The sequence below is a fragment of the Martes martes genome, assembly GCF_963455335.1.
Source record: "Martes martes genome assembly, chromosome: 10".
Taxonomy (NCBI): Eukaryota; Metazoa; Chordata; class Mammalia; order Carnivora; family Mustelidae; genus Martes; species Martes martes.
In genome coordinates this window covers 16,315,634-16,330,934 of record NC_137898.1, presented here as the reverse complement: position 1 = coordinate 16,330,934, position 15,301 = coordinate 16,315,634, and the positions used below count along the sequence as shown (strand labels likewise).

Here is a 15,301-nt window from a genome sequence, read left to right as displayed (position 1 = left end):
GTAGAATTCCCCTGGGAAGCCGTCTGGTCCTGGACTTTTGTTTGTTTGGAGATTTTTGATGACTGTTTCAATCTCATTACCGGTTATGGGTCTCTTCAGGTTTTCTATTTCTTCCTGGTTCAGTTGTGGTAGTTTATATGTCTCTAGAAATGTATCCATTTCTTCCAGATTGTCAAATTTGTTGGCGTAGAGTTGCTCGTAGTGTGTTCTTATAATTGTTTGTATTTCTTTGGTGTTGGTTGTGATCTCTCCTCTTTCATTCATGATTTTATTTATCTGGGTCATTTCTCTTTTCCTTTTGATAAGTCTGGCCAGGGGTTTGTCAATCTTATTAATTCTCTCAAAGAACCAGCTCCTAGTGTTGTTGATTTGTTCTATTGTTTTTTAGTTTCTATTTCATTGATTTCTGCTCTGGTCTTTATGATTTCTCTTCTCCTGCTGGGTTTCGGCTTTCTTTGTTGTTCTTTCTCTAGCTCCTTTAGGTGTACGGTTAGGTTGTATATTTGAGACCTTTCTTGTTTCTTGAGAAAGGCTTGTACCGCTATATATTTTCCTCTCAGGACTGCTTTTGTTGTGTCCCACAGATTTTGAACTGTTGTGTTTTCATTATCATTTGTTTCCATGAATTTTTTCAATTCTTCTTTAATTTCCTGGTTGGCCCATTCATTTTTTAGAAGGATGCTGTTTAGTCTCCATGTATTTGCATTCTTTCCAAATTTCCTCTTGTGATTGAGTTCGAGCTTCAGAGCATTGTGGCCTGTAAATATGCAGGGAATGATCCCAATCTTTTGATACTGGTTGAGACCTGATTTATGACCCAGGATGTGATGTGGTCTATTCTGGAGAATGTTCCATGTACACTGGAGAAGAATGTATATTCTGTTGCTTTTGGATGGAATGTTCTGAATAGATCTGTGATGTCCATCTGGTCCAGTGTGTCCTTTAAGGCCTTTATTTCCTTGTTGATCTTTTGCTTAGATGATCTGTTCATTTCAGTGAGGGGAGTGTTAAAGTCCCCTGCTATTGTTGTAATAGTGTCAATGTATTTCTTTGATTTTGTTATTAATTGGTTTATATAGTTGGCTGCTCCCATGTTGGGGCATAGATATTTAAGATTGGTAGGTCTTCTTGTTGGACAGACCCTTTGAGTATGATATAGTGTCCTTCGTCATCCCTTATTATAGTCTTTGGTTTAAAATGTAATTGATCTGATATAAGGATTGCCACCCCAGCTATCTTCTGATGTCCATTAGCATGGTACATTGTTTTCCACCCCCTCACTTTAAATCTGGAGGTGTCTTCGGGTCTAAAATGAGTTTCTTGTAGGCAGCACATTGATGTTTTTTTTTTTTTTTTTTATCCATTCTGATACCCTGTGTCTTTTGATTGGGACATTGAGCCCATTAAGATTAAGGGTAACTATTGAGAAATATGAATTTATTGCCATTGTATTGCCTGTAAGGTGACTGTTCCTGTATATTGTCTCTGTTTCTTTCTGATCTACTACTTTTAGGGTCTCTCTTTGCTTAGAGGACCCCTTTCAATATTTCCTGTAGAGCTGGTTTGGTGTTTGCAAATTCTTTCAGCTTTTGTTTTTCCTGGAAGCTCTTTATCTCTCCTTCTATTTTCCATGATAGCCTAGCCGGATATTGTATTCTTGGCTGCATGTTTTTCTCGTTTAGTGCTCTGACTATCTCATGCCAGTTCTTTCTGGCCTGCCAGGTCTCTGTGGATAGGTCCACTGCCAAGCTAATGTTTTTACCCTTGTATGTTACAGACTTCTTTTCCCGGGCTGCTTTCAGGATTTTCTCTTTGTCGCTAAGACTTGTAAATTTTACTATCAGGTGATGAGATGTGGACGTATTTTTATTGATTTTGAGGGGCTTTCTTAGCATCTCCTGGATTTTGATGTTTGTTCCCTTTGCCATATTAGGGAAATTCTCTCCAATATACCTTCTGCTCCCCTCTCTCTTTCTTCTTCTTATTCTGGAATCCCAATTATTCTAATGTTGTGTTGTCTTATGGTGTCGCTTATCTCTCGAATTCTCTCCTCGTGGTCCAGTGTGTGTTTGTCTCTCTTTTGCTCAGCTTCTTTATTCTCTGTCATTTGGTCTTCTATGTCACTAATTCTTTCTTCTGCCTCATTTATCCTAGCAGGAAGAGCTTCCATTTTTGATTGCACCTCATTAATAGCTTTTTTGATTTCAACTTGGTTAGATTTTAGTTCTTTTATTTCTCCAGAAAGGGCTTTTATCTCTCTGGAGAGGGTTTCTCTAATATCTTCTATGCCTTTTTCAAGCCCGGCTAGAACCTTCAGAATCGTCATTCTGAACTCTAGATCTGTCATATTACCAATGTCCGTATTGATTAGGTCCCCAGCCTTCTGTACTGCCTCTTGTTCTTTTTTTTTGTGGTGAGTTTTTCTGCCTTGTCATTTTGTCCAGATAAGATTTGCTTTCTCCTGCTGTGGAATTCCGCTGTTCTTGGTGAGTGAAGTTGGTCTTGGCTGGGTTTCTTGTTGATATTCTGGGGGAGGGGCCTGTTGTAGTGACTCTTAAGTGTCTTTGCCGCAGGCGGTATTGCACCACCCTTGCCAGGATCTGGGCTAAGTGATCTTCTCGGGTTTGCTTTTGGGAGCTTTTGTTCCCTGAGTGCTTTCCGTAGAGTTCCAGAGGACAAGAATGAAGATGGCGGCCTCCCAATCTCTGGTCGGGAGGACCCAAGAGCTCAGGGTCCCACTCCTCAGTGTGCCCTCAGAGAAAAGCACCCAACCGCCCCTGCCTCCTTGGCCTTCAGTCGTGCCTGGAGGAAAGCAGTCAATTGCTGGCACTTGGAGAAAAGCGCCTGGTCGCTTCCGTCTCTGTGGCCTCCGGCCGCGCTCCAAGCCCACCCAGCCTGCGAATGGCACAAGGTAACCCCGGCTGAGAGCTCACTCCTCGGCTTTGTCATTGTAGCTGGCTTCCCCGCTCTGATACCTGCAACCTCTGTGGCACCCAGACACCCCCTATCCTTCTGTGACTCCGTGGGATCTGAGGTTACGCTGAACCCACCTGGGCTTCCCCCCAGTTTAGCCTCTGGAGCGATGTCCCTCTGTGGAGCAGACTTTTAAAAGTCCCGATTTTGTGCTCCGTTGCTCCGCCGCTTGCCGGAAGCCGGCCCCTCCCCCCCCGCACTCTGTTTTCCCGTCCTTTTGGATTCACTTCTCCGCAGGTCCTACCTTTCAGAAAGTGATCAATTTTCCGTTTCTAGAAATGTTGTTCTTCTTCTCTTTGATTTCCCGTTGGATTTGTACATGTTCACAATGGTTAGATAAGCTATCTAGCTGATCTCCTGCTACCCGATGTCATCTCAGCCTGCTACTTCTCCAACATCTTGACTCTACAATTATTTTTCTGAGATAAGTTTTGGATACAATGAAATACAGAATTTCTAAGCCTATGGTTTGATTAGTTTTAATAAATGTAATTTTAAGAATTTATTTATTTATTTTTCACAAAAAGAAGCAGGAAGAGTGGCAGACAGAGGGAGAAGCAAGCTCCCCACTGAGCAGAGAGCCCAATGTGGAACTCTATCCCAGGACCCTGGGATCATGATCTGAGCCGAAGGCAGCGGCTTAAATGACTGAGCCACACAGGTGTTTGAATAAATGTATATAGTCACACTCCATTAGCAGATTCAACATTTTATTTACCCCAAAATTTCTGTCATTCTCCTTTTTCAGTTAATTCCCTCTGATGCAACAATTGTCCTGATTTGTATCACTGCGTTATAGTGTTGTGTGTTCTTTAACTTCATGTAAATCTAATCACAGCATTTACTCATAGTGCATGGTATATTTTTTCTAGAATTTAACATATTGACATGGATATCATGGGTCCACCACTTATCTTTGCTGAAGATTATTCTGTCTGTCCTGTCAGACTCTGCCTTGCAAGTGCAGTGTATTTGAATCTAATGTAATTGTTAAATGTTGGGGAATAGTTCATCTTACTGTAGCTTACTATTTTGTTTCTCTTTATTTTAATTATTTTATATATTCTTCTGAGGCAATTGAGTAGATGACTTTTTTGAATATTCTATTTTCTCTTCTTCTTACCATATTTTCTTAATAATCAACTCTATTTTTAGAGCAGTTTCAGGTTCACAGGAAAATTGAGCAGAAGCTATGGAGATTGCCTTCACCTCTTCTGTGAAAACATAGGAGAGGGACAAAATAGTAATTTTTCCAAAGACAAACAAAGGTCCAGCAGGTACAACAAAGGGTGCTCAACAATGCTCATCATCAGGAAAATGCAAATCATAATCATAATGAAATGCCACTTTGCATCTGTTGGAATGACTACTATCAAAAAGACAGATAAAAATACTGGTGAGGTTGTGGAGTAAGGGAATCCCATGTGTACTAGTGTTGGGTATATAAATTGATATAGTCATTATGGAGAAGAGTATAGATGTTCCTCAAAAAATTGACAGTAGATCTACCATCCATCAATCCTGCTGTAAGATATATATCCAAAGGATCTGAAATCATGATTGTGAAGGATTATCTACATTCTTAGATTCATGACATCATTATTCACAGTAGCCAACCTATGAACAAAATCTCATCCCTGACTGGTGAATCAACAGAGAAAGAAAATGTGAGATCTTTATTATTCAGACATTAAAAGGGGAAAACTCTGTCATTTGCAATAACAAATTGGAGCTGGATGGAGCTGGAGGATTTGATGTTAAGTGAAACAAGAGAGTCACAGAAATAGAAATATTGCATGATCTCATTTGTATGTGTAAATGATATAGTACAATTCACAGAAGCAGAGAGTAGAATGTCAATTACCAGAGGCCAGGAATTGGGAGAAATGGAGAGATATTGCCCCAAGTGTACAAGGTTTCAGTTAGGTAGAATGAATAAGTTATAGAGATCTAATACATAGCATGGTCACTATAGTTAACCATACCATAATGTATACTTGGAATTACAAAGAGGATAGATCTAAATTATATCTTTCCCACACACATACACACACACACATACAATGGTAACTATATGGAGAAGATAGATTAGTTAATAATTAGATTGTGGTGATCTTTTCACATGATATGTATGTTAAAAAATCTATTTGTACAACTAGATATATATACAACATTTTATGTCAACATGCCACCTTTGGGACACTAGAGCAGTCACTATCTTCATAATAACCCAAAAAGCAAAAAGTAGTGAGAACATTGAAAACATGATATTTTAATGTATTTTTTTTTCAAAAAATGATCTTTGACAGGAGGAAACTATTGGCATTAATAGTTTCCAAGGTAATTAATGGGGAAGAGCATTAAAAGTGAAATTGTATCTTTTCACAGTTACTAAGGATGTGGACCACTCGGATACACTACAAGTATTGAATTTTATTGGTTATTTATTTTCAAGTTTTTATTTAGATTACAGTTAGTTAACATACAGTGTAATATGAGTTCCAGGTGTACAGTTTAGAGATTCAAGAGTTACAGACCATACCAAGTGCTCACCACAACATGTGTACTCCTTAATCCCCATCACCTATTTAACCCATCGTTCTAGCCCCCTCCCTCTAGTAACCATCTGTTTTCTGTCATTAAGAACATATTTCTTGATTTGCCCCCCCCCCCGTTTTTCCTTGTACTCATTTTTTTCTTAAATTCCAAATGAGTGAAATCATATGGTATTTGTCTTTCACTGACTGACTTGTTTTGCTTAGCCTCATATTCTCCAGCTCAGACCTTGTCATTGCAAAGGGCAAGACCTCATTCTTTTTGGTGGCTGAATAATATCCCATCACATATATATAATGGGACATTAGTTTATATATCACATCTTTATCCATTCATCATTCAATGAGAATGGAAACTTGAGCTGTGTCCATAGTTCTGCTATTGTAGATAATGCTGATATAAACATCAGGGGGCATGCATACCTTTGAATTAACATTTTTGTACTCTCTCAAATCAATGAATTTTAAAAATTCATTTTATAACCCCTGGAATGCACATATTCAATTCAGGTGTGCTAATCTGTTCTGTGCACAATGAGCACCAACATTCTCTTGGCAATTCTAACTTGTCAATTCACACTACCCCTTTACTAGGAAAGCACAGAGAAACAAAGTGGCTTCCTGCTGCAAATGCAGGTTCACTCTAATTCCATTAAGTAGAGACCTTCAAGTGTGTATTTCTGAATGCCTATGGTACTTCCTTTTATTCCACTGAGAAAACATAGCAGTAAATGAAATAATATGATTTTTCCTCCCTTCAAATTGGGTTCTACCTTTCTGTACTACAATCTCAGAAAATGGTTCATCTGTGGTGTATTTTAAATTCATATTTAGCCTTTACAATATTCTTTCTTCTTTCTACCTTAGAGTTGCAAGATTCTCTTGTTGTAGTTCCTATATTCCAATCATATAAATTAGCTGAACATTTCCAGGCTTTTGTAATACTACATTTAAAAAACCCCATCCATAATTCTTCAATTATCCTGATAGTCAAAGGAAACAGTAAGAAAAATTGTTTATGAAATAGATGACAGGGGTGCCTGGGTGGCTCAGTGGGTTAAGCCTCTGCCTTCGGCTCAGGTCATGATCTCAGGGTCCTGGGATCGAGTCCCACATCGGGTTCTCTGCTTGGCAGGGAGCTCGCTTCCTCCTCTTTCTCTCTGTGTGCCTCTCTGCCTACTTGTGATCTCTCTGTCAAATAAATAAATAAATAAATAAATAAAATCTTTAAAAAAATAAATAGATGACATACAGTTTTTTTAATCTTTTGGCCTTTGGTTCACTCATGTGGAACTTATTAAGATAAACTAAATATATAATGAATATAATCTCTAAAAACACAACGTTAGTTCCTTTGCTTTAAATGAGTTCAAGTGAAAGCAGGGTACCTTACTTGAAATTTACTCTGGAGAGAATTACAAATCATAGACTACAGGCCATTCTTCATTTATGGATGCTCACTGTGTGAACAGTTGTGATTGTATAAATATCTTTCTCCTTATCAAACCAGAGTGCAGACTGAAATGTGAGGAGTATTTCATAATCAGCAATGTTAGAATTGAGCTCTCATGAAAAGTAAGAACCAGGCTGGTGATATGAGGGAAGCTCCTAGTTTGAGGGCAGAAGTACAGAAAAAAGTAAGGAAATCAGGTGCATTGTAAGAGAGTGCATTGGTCAAATGAGGATACACACTATTGTATTTAATATCTGTACAGATTATGGAATCAAAAAAAAAAAACCCTCAATTCATCTCTTGCTTTCTGAGATAGTTGTGATATGCCATAGCTTTCTCATGGCGTTTTTCACTTCCGCATTCCTCAGGGTGTAGATGAATGGGTTGAGAAAAGGGGTCCCAATAGTATAAAATACAGTCACCATCTTGTCCATGGGGAAAGTGGTTGGGGGGCGTGTATATATGAATATACATGGACCAAAGAATAAGATTACTACAATGATGTGAGAAATGCAAGTGGAGAGAGCTTTTTTCCTCCCTTCTGCACTGTGGTTTCTCAGTGAATGCAAGATGATAATGTATGAGATCATCAGGATAATAAAACTGCCTGTGCAAACAGTCCCACTGTTAGACACCCATTCTAGATTGATCAGATAGGTGTCCATGCAAGCAAGTTTCAGCAAGGGTTGCAAATCACAGCAGTAATGATCAATCAAATTGGGTCCACAGAAAGGCAATTTCAAGGCCAGCATAATCTCAGCGATGGAATGAATAAAAGCCCCTAACCATGCAAGAACAATCAGGATGGTGCAGAACTGCTGACTCATGATGGTCGGGTAATGTAAGGGCTTACAAATGGCCACATAGCGATCAATAGCCATGAGGATGAGAACAAAGACCTCCATTGTGCCAAAGAAATGTAGTGCAAAGACTTGAGTCATGCACTCATTGTAAGTTATGGTTCTTTGTGCAGAGAGTGAATCCACAATTAGTCTGGGGGCTATGGAAGTTGAAAAGCAGGCATCAACAAGAGACAAATAAAATAGGAAAAAGTACATGGGGCTCCCAAGTGTCCGGCTGGACTTGATGGTCACAATAATAAGCAAATTCCCTACCATGGTTCCCACATAAAAAATGAAGAAGATTACAAATACTATCTTCCTTTTCATAGGATCCTGGGTCAATCCCAGCAGTATGAACTCAGTTATATTGTTATTTTTTTGCATTATGTCAGGTCAATTGGAGAAAGTGCAGGTTAGAAATAATTAATCTGCAAAAACAAAAACAAAAACAAAAACACATGAAATTAGTATTCCATTTGGAGCTCAAATCCATATGCTTGATCATGGAAGTGCCACTTACCAGTGGGTTATCCCTTAACTTCCATGTTATTTTCATCTGAATAAAGTGGAAATCATAATATTTGTTCACAAACTCTTTACCTGATTGCTTATGGAAACAATGAAATATATCAACAATAAAAGAGTACCTTACTCTTTAGGCATAGTAAACATTAATTTAGTGAATTTGGTATGAGAGTATATTTTTCTGAGCTGAGTGTCTTTCCTTATTTTACATCAAGGACCCATTGGGGTAGAATGTTGAAAAATGGAGAAAACTTGTGCATGATATATATAATATGCTTTCATACTTTTTGACCTTGATAGTTCATTTATAAAGTATCTTCTAATAATATTCTGAGCAATCAAGCAATGTAGAAACTTTTAACAGTTTTTTGTTTGTTTGTTTTTAGTGAAATCTATGAGAGAGAGAGAAAACAAGAGAGAAACAATATTTTAGCTGTGAATATTTGGTCAATTTGTCCAATCCATTATTAAGTTTAAGTCCATTACCTAGACTGAATTTATTTCCTTTTACTTAAACTCTCAACAATGTGTAGTTGTTTACAGTTGTAAATTCAGTTTCTATCATAAAGTTTTGTACTTTTTAAATTATCCTGTGTTTTCCAGAGTGAAATTCTTCACCTTGTCTAGTATTTTGATGGGTCTCCCTGCATATTTTCTTAAGATACAAGGAGAGACTGAGACTAAAATAAAGGATAAATAGGGAACGCTTGGCATAAATCAAAATATTGTTTCAAATTTCATGTTATTTTAAGCACCAGGGATTTAGGCAATGAGCTAAAGAAACTCCAGGTCATAGCTAAAACTTTTTCATATAATTCTGATTACGATTATACTGACTTCAGTAAAACATAGAAACAGAAGGGAAATAATATTCCTTCATATATAGCAAACTGAAAAAATCCGTTTCTGTCTTCATCACATATATTTCCCGAAGAAAAGCACAATTAAATGTATAAGTGCCAAGGCGTTTAAGTATATTTACAACATGTATTACAGACAAAAGCATAATTTTCTCAAATATAAATGGATCTCAGAGATCAGTTTTTGAAAACACAATCCATATGGTGCCTGGGTAGCTCAGCCAGTTAAACATTCGAGTCTGGATTTCCACTCAGGTCATGATCTAAGGATTCTGGAATCCAGCCCCATGCTAGGCTATGTGCTGCACATGGAGCCTGTTTAAGATTCTATCTCTCCCTCTCCCTCTGTCCCTTCCTCTGCTTTTTTTTTTTCTCTCTCTCTCTAAATAAATCAAAAAATAATAATAAAAAAAACAGTGAAAATGAAAATGGACAAAAGAACTGATCTCAAAGGAACTCTTCTTATTAAAAATAATGTGAAAAGATTATCAATTTATTTCATAGGAAAATACATTCAATTCAAATTCTAATTATATATCTTCTCACTTATCAGATTAACAAAATGACAGTTTTGATAAATGTCTCTTAACAAACAGTTCTGAAAATGATGTTGGACACAATTGATTCCACACATTCTTGGGAGGAGTTTAAAGGGTTACAATCTCTCCGGGGGTGATTTATAGTATTGATGATATTTCAATGTCACTTAGACACAGGTCTGGTGTATGCATTTGCTGCAAATAATCTCACTGATAGGCAGGAAGATCATCAAAGCAATCCTTTCCTTGTTGACCAAAGGTAAGAAACAACTTCAATACCCACCAGAAGGAAGCAAAATGATTCAGAGATGGAATTTTATTCAATCATCAAACAAAGGTAAGTGGATATATATGCAATGGTTTCTAAAATACGTTGTAAAGTGGCAGAGTTCGGAACTGTCTGTTGAAGATGGTAATATTTTCATTAACAGCATAATAATATCACACAACACATACACACACACAGACTCATATCAATTAATTGTATTTACAAGAGTATCGAGATAGCATATGTGTGGCCTCAGGGTAGGGAATTATTTTCTTGGAATTAAAATTAGGAGGATGATTTATCTTTTAAAATATTCCCATTGGTAGTTGAAAATCTGTCATAGTGATGTTGCAACAAAATAAGGCTTTTTAAAGACTTTCTTTTAGTAGATGGGTAATCACATTGGCATATTACTGGATGGTAACAACTGTCTTCTGACATAAGCTGCAGAAACAGCAAATTTCCCAGGGCCAGAGTAAGATGTAAATGTCTGCATAAGAGGGTGAGTCACTGTAGAGACAGTTCTGGACTCAAGGCTCTTTCCCACATCATACCCCAACCACACCACCATTCACTACAGGTTCCCCTACACCCTCAGGAGTTTGCCAAATATGCTCTTTGTCCAACTCTTCAGCAAACAGGAATGAAACTTGTTTGTGTGTTTTTTTTTAACAATTAAATATTATAACGCGATGTCTACCTATCAATTCATCCATACATCTACCTATCAATCTACTATCTACCTATTGATCAATTGATCTATCATCTACTAGTTATCATCCATCTACCAGTTATCATCCATCTACCTTAAAAAGATATAGACTGAAAGATTTGTATAGTTCAAATAAGAATAGATATGAGTGGCATACATTCTGAAGAAACAACATGAAGAATGTAATATTCACTGCTCACTGCTGAATGCAAGCATCTAGAAAAAATGTACACATTTAATAATAAGTATTCATAAAGTAAATGAAAGAATTAAGAGAATCTCCTATTGATACAATCCAATGTATTCAGTCCTTCAATACTCTGTTACCACTGAGAAGGGAAACATACTACATCCCAAGTAAAATCATCATCTTCATGGAGCATCCTGGAACACTGACTAGATACAATTTGTATTTGCCTCTCTCTCCACCAAGAGCTACTGTGTATTTCTTTTATTGTGTCTTCTCAGTTTAGATTGTTAAGCACTTGTAGAAAATTCCCTAAACTTTCTATCCTTCCACAAATGCCTTGTATGTGTTAGGTGCTCATTGTGCCATTGATCAGATGAATTTTCTCTGAGTATTAAATACAACTAAGTCAATCCCCAACACAAATCTCATCAGGTTTGTGAAGAGCTTATGCAAAGGGTAGGATGTTCTGTCATTCTCTTTTCTTCTCAATGTAATTCAGTCACTCTTTACTCCAATGAGAATAAAAAATATCCTTCTAAAATTCTGTCTGATGGGGTGCCTGGGTGGCTCAGTGGGTTAAAGCCTCTGCCTTTGGCTTGGGTCATGATCTCAGAGTCCTAGGATTGAGCCCCACATCAGGTTCTCTGCTCAGCAGGGAGCCTGCTTCCTCCTCTCTCTCTCTCTGCCTGCCTCTCGGTCTATTTGTGATCTCTGTCTGTCAAATAAACAAATAAAAAAAAAAGTCTTTAAAAAATTTTTAAAAAGTAAAAATAAAATAAAATAAAATAAATTCTGTCTAATCTCTTTTGATGTCACTGAGACTCAGGTTCTCACCTGCATGCCACAAGGCAAAGTTGATCCAGGATTCATCCCACACTTTCTGATATCCACTCTCACTTATAATTTTGACAGGGACATATTTGTCTTTTGTCTTTCCTACAGCAGTATTTAAACATGAGTGATGCAAAATATAGGCGTCTGGGGAGGTCATTCCCTAAAGTGTCCCTTCCCTTTTAATTAAGATGCATGAGCCAGATGTGGTAAGAACTTAATCTTCACTATGTATTAATGGATTTTTGGGAAAAGATGATCTCTTCTTGTAATTAATGTGTCTATATAGGCCATAAATGATGATTTTTGACTAGAATAATAAAACAGTAATTATCTAGTGATCTAGTGGCAGGACTGGGTTCCTGATATTTTTATCCAAGAAAATTAATTAGGATTTCTTAATCAAATGGCTGATTCTAGGTCTCAGGTGGTGAATGTACAAGATGAGCTTGTAAGAAAGTGGTAACACACACACACACACACACACACACACAGATACTTCACAATGTGGTGAGAATCTGCCAAAGGGACACAAGAGGCAATGGGAAGAGCCCACAGTGCCAAAGTCAAGAAAAAAAAAAATGAGCAACAAAGTAAATGGCACAAATTGATATATAATTCATATTTTAAGAAATCTGCAAATAGTGATTTGAACAGTTAAATAAAAAAAAATAGGGGATGATAGGGAAGAAAATCTCCTATAAAAAGGAATTCCTAATTATTTTGTAGGTATTCTGCTCTCAAAGGTTTATTAGGTAACAATCTCTTATTTGTGGGCTGCACACAAATGAATTCCTTCCAAAATTCCACATTGTGTAATGAAGCAAGGGGAGTAATGACAGAGGAGAAATGTGGCAAATTCTACCTCAACCGGGTGATGGAGGTTAACATCAATGGTGATGAGTCACAACGAAAGTATGTACCCACTGGCATGATGTGATGCAAATGGCACTTTGCCTCTGTGACCTTCCCCAATAACCCAGAATCCCAGTCCAATCTTGAGTGAAATATCAGACAAACCCCAAATGATGTTTTTTATATAAAATATCTGACTAGTTCTCCTCAAAACATTCAAGGTTATCAAAAACAAGGAAAGTTGAGCAGAATTATTATGATGGGCACTGAATAAGCTATAGAATTGTGGAATCATTGTATTACCCAAGTGAAACTAATATAATGCTCTATGGTCAAAATTACTGGAATAGATAGAGGGATATTCAGAGAAACTGTCAACGTCTAGAGATAGTGAAGAAGACATGACAACTGAATGTGATGTGGTATGCTGGATGAGATTCTGGAGAAGAAAAATGGCATTAGTTAAAAACAAAGTAATATGAATAAAGCATGGATGTTAATTAAAAATAATGTGTTCACATCAGGTGAATTAGATGTGACAAATAAACCATACTATGTAAGATAGTAATAGGGAAAACTGAATGCAGAACATATGGGAATTCTATATCATTTCCACAATTTCTGTGTATGTATAATGGTGTTACAAAATATAAAATTTATTAAAAATACATTTATTTCATTTAATATGTGATCAAAGTATATCTCTTGTAGCATGGATTAGAAATTCCTTCCTTTTCCATGCTGGCTAATATTCCATTGTATGCATTCCACATTTTGTTTATTCTTACACTGACGGACACATGGGTTGCTTACACATTTGGGCTATCATGACTAATGCTAATATGGACATGAGGGTACACATATCTCTTCCAGTCCCCACTTCCAGTACTTTTGCTATGTTTCCAGAAGTGGAAATGCTGGATCACTTGGTCATCATATTGTTAACTTTCTGAAGAAGGTCATACTTTCACAGTGGCTGCAACATTTTTATATTCTTATGAACAGTGTGCATGAGTGTGTTGTTTAGTTATGTTGAGTATTTTCTCAGGTGCTCATTGCCCATTTGTATATATTTTTTGAGAAATGTTTATTCAAGTCTTTTTTTGATACTGAGTTTTAGGAATTCCATGAATTGCTTTTCATTCTGTTGATTGTGGCCTTTGATGCATAGAAGTTTTTAATTTTGAGATAGTTCAATTTATTTACTTATTTTTTCTGTAACTTGTGTTTTTATGGTGTCATATTCAAGAAATTATTTCCTAAGGTAATATTCTGAGGTTTTTAAATTTATATTTTATTTTTATTGTGTTCAATTAACCAACATATAATGCATCATTAGTGTTTTCCTCTGAACATTTCATTGTTTAAGTTCTTATACTTAGGTCTTTGAGGCATTTGGAGTTTATTTTGCATATGGTATAAGTAAGAGGTCTGCCTTCATTCTTCCATACATGAATATCTAGTTTGGCTAAACTATTTGCTGAAAACACTATTCTTTCCTATTGGATGGTGTTGGCACCCTTGCAGAAATTCAGCTGACCATATAAGGGATGGTATATTCCCAGGCTTTCTAGTTCATTCCATTTGTCTATGTCCCTGTCTTAATGCCATTACTACAGTTTTGATTACTGTAGTTTTATAATGTTTTAAAATCAGGACATGTGAGACATACAAATGTTTCTTTTTTAAAATTTTTAAAATTTATTTTTTTCAGTGTTCCAAGATTCATCATTTATATACCACACCCGGTGCTCCATGCAATCTGTGCCCTCCTTAATACCTACCACCAGGCTCACCCATGCCCCCACCCCCCTCCCTTCCAAAACCCTCAGTTTGTTTCTCAGAGTCCACAGTCTCTCATGGTTCATCTCCCCCTCCTATTTCCCCCAATTCACTTTTCCTTTCTTTTTCCCAATATCCTCCATGTATGCTGAGTGAAATAAGTCAAGCAAAGAAAGTCAGTTATCATAGGTTTTCACTTGTGGAGCATAAGGAATAACATAGAGGACATTAGGAGAAGCGAATGTTTCTTTTTAAGATTTTTTTTTTTTTCTAAAGATCCCTTGAGATTCCATGTGAAACTTTCAGCTGATTTTTCCATATGTGCAAAAATTATCTTTGGAGTTTTGATAGGGGTTGCATAAAATGTGTGTTGCTTCAGATATTATTGACATCTAAACAATATTGAGTCTCTTGATCCAAGAAGATCTAAAATCATTCTGTGCACACACACAGACACACATACAACATATTGAAAAGAATATGCTTTTGTGTATATGGAAGGTGGCAATTGGAAAAACTGCACAATGTCTCATTTTGAGTCTAAGCACCAGAAACTGCAATAAACCAGAAAGAGTCAATGTCCCAGTTCAGGTCCATAGGCAGGAGGCTAGTGTAAAATCAGGGAAGAGTTAACTGGTCAGAGTGCAAGTCATCAGAGAGGAAGAGTTAAGGGTTCAGTCTGAAGGCTTTCAGGCGGGAGAATTCCCTCTTGCTCAGGGGAGGTTAGCCTTTTGTAATTTTCAGGCCTTCATTTCATTAGACGAGGACCCTACATCAGTGAGAACGATCTACTTTATTCATTCTAACAATTCAAAAGTTAATATCATCCAGAAAATCGCATAACCATATCATAACCCAAAGCGATAATCAATGCTATATCTGAGCACCCTGTGGTCTAGGCAAGTTAGCACATAAA

At 36.9% G+C, this 15,301-nt stretch overlaps 1 protein-coding gene across 1 annotated transcript; it reads right to left on the bottom strand.

The window, feature by feature from the left end:
• Positions 1-7,274: 7,274 nt before the first annotated feature.
• LOC308351587 (olfactory receptor 4C11-like) lies at positions 7,275-8,207 on the bottom strand (the record flags this gene model as incomplete). Its single annotated transcript, XM_080817387.1, has 1 exon — positions 7,275-8,207. The coding sequence occupies one exon, from the start codon at positions 8,205-8,207 to the stop codon at positions 7,275-7,277; it is 933 nt and encodes a 310-aa protein (XP_080673513.1).
• Between the last annotated feature and the right edge of the window lie 7,094 nt (positions 8,208-15,301).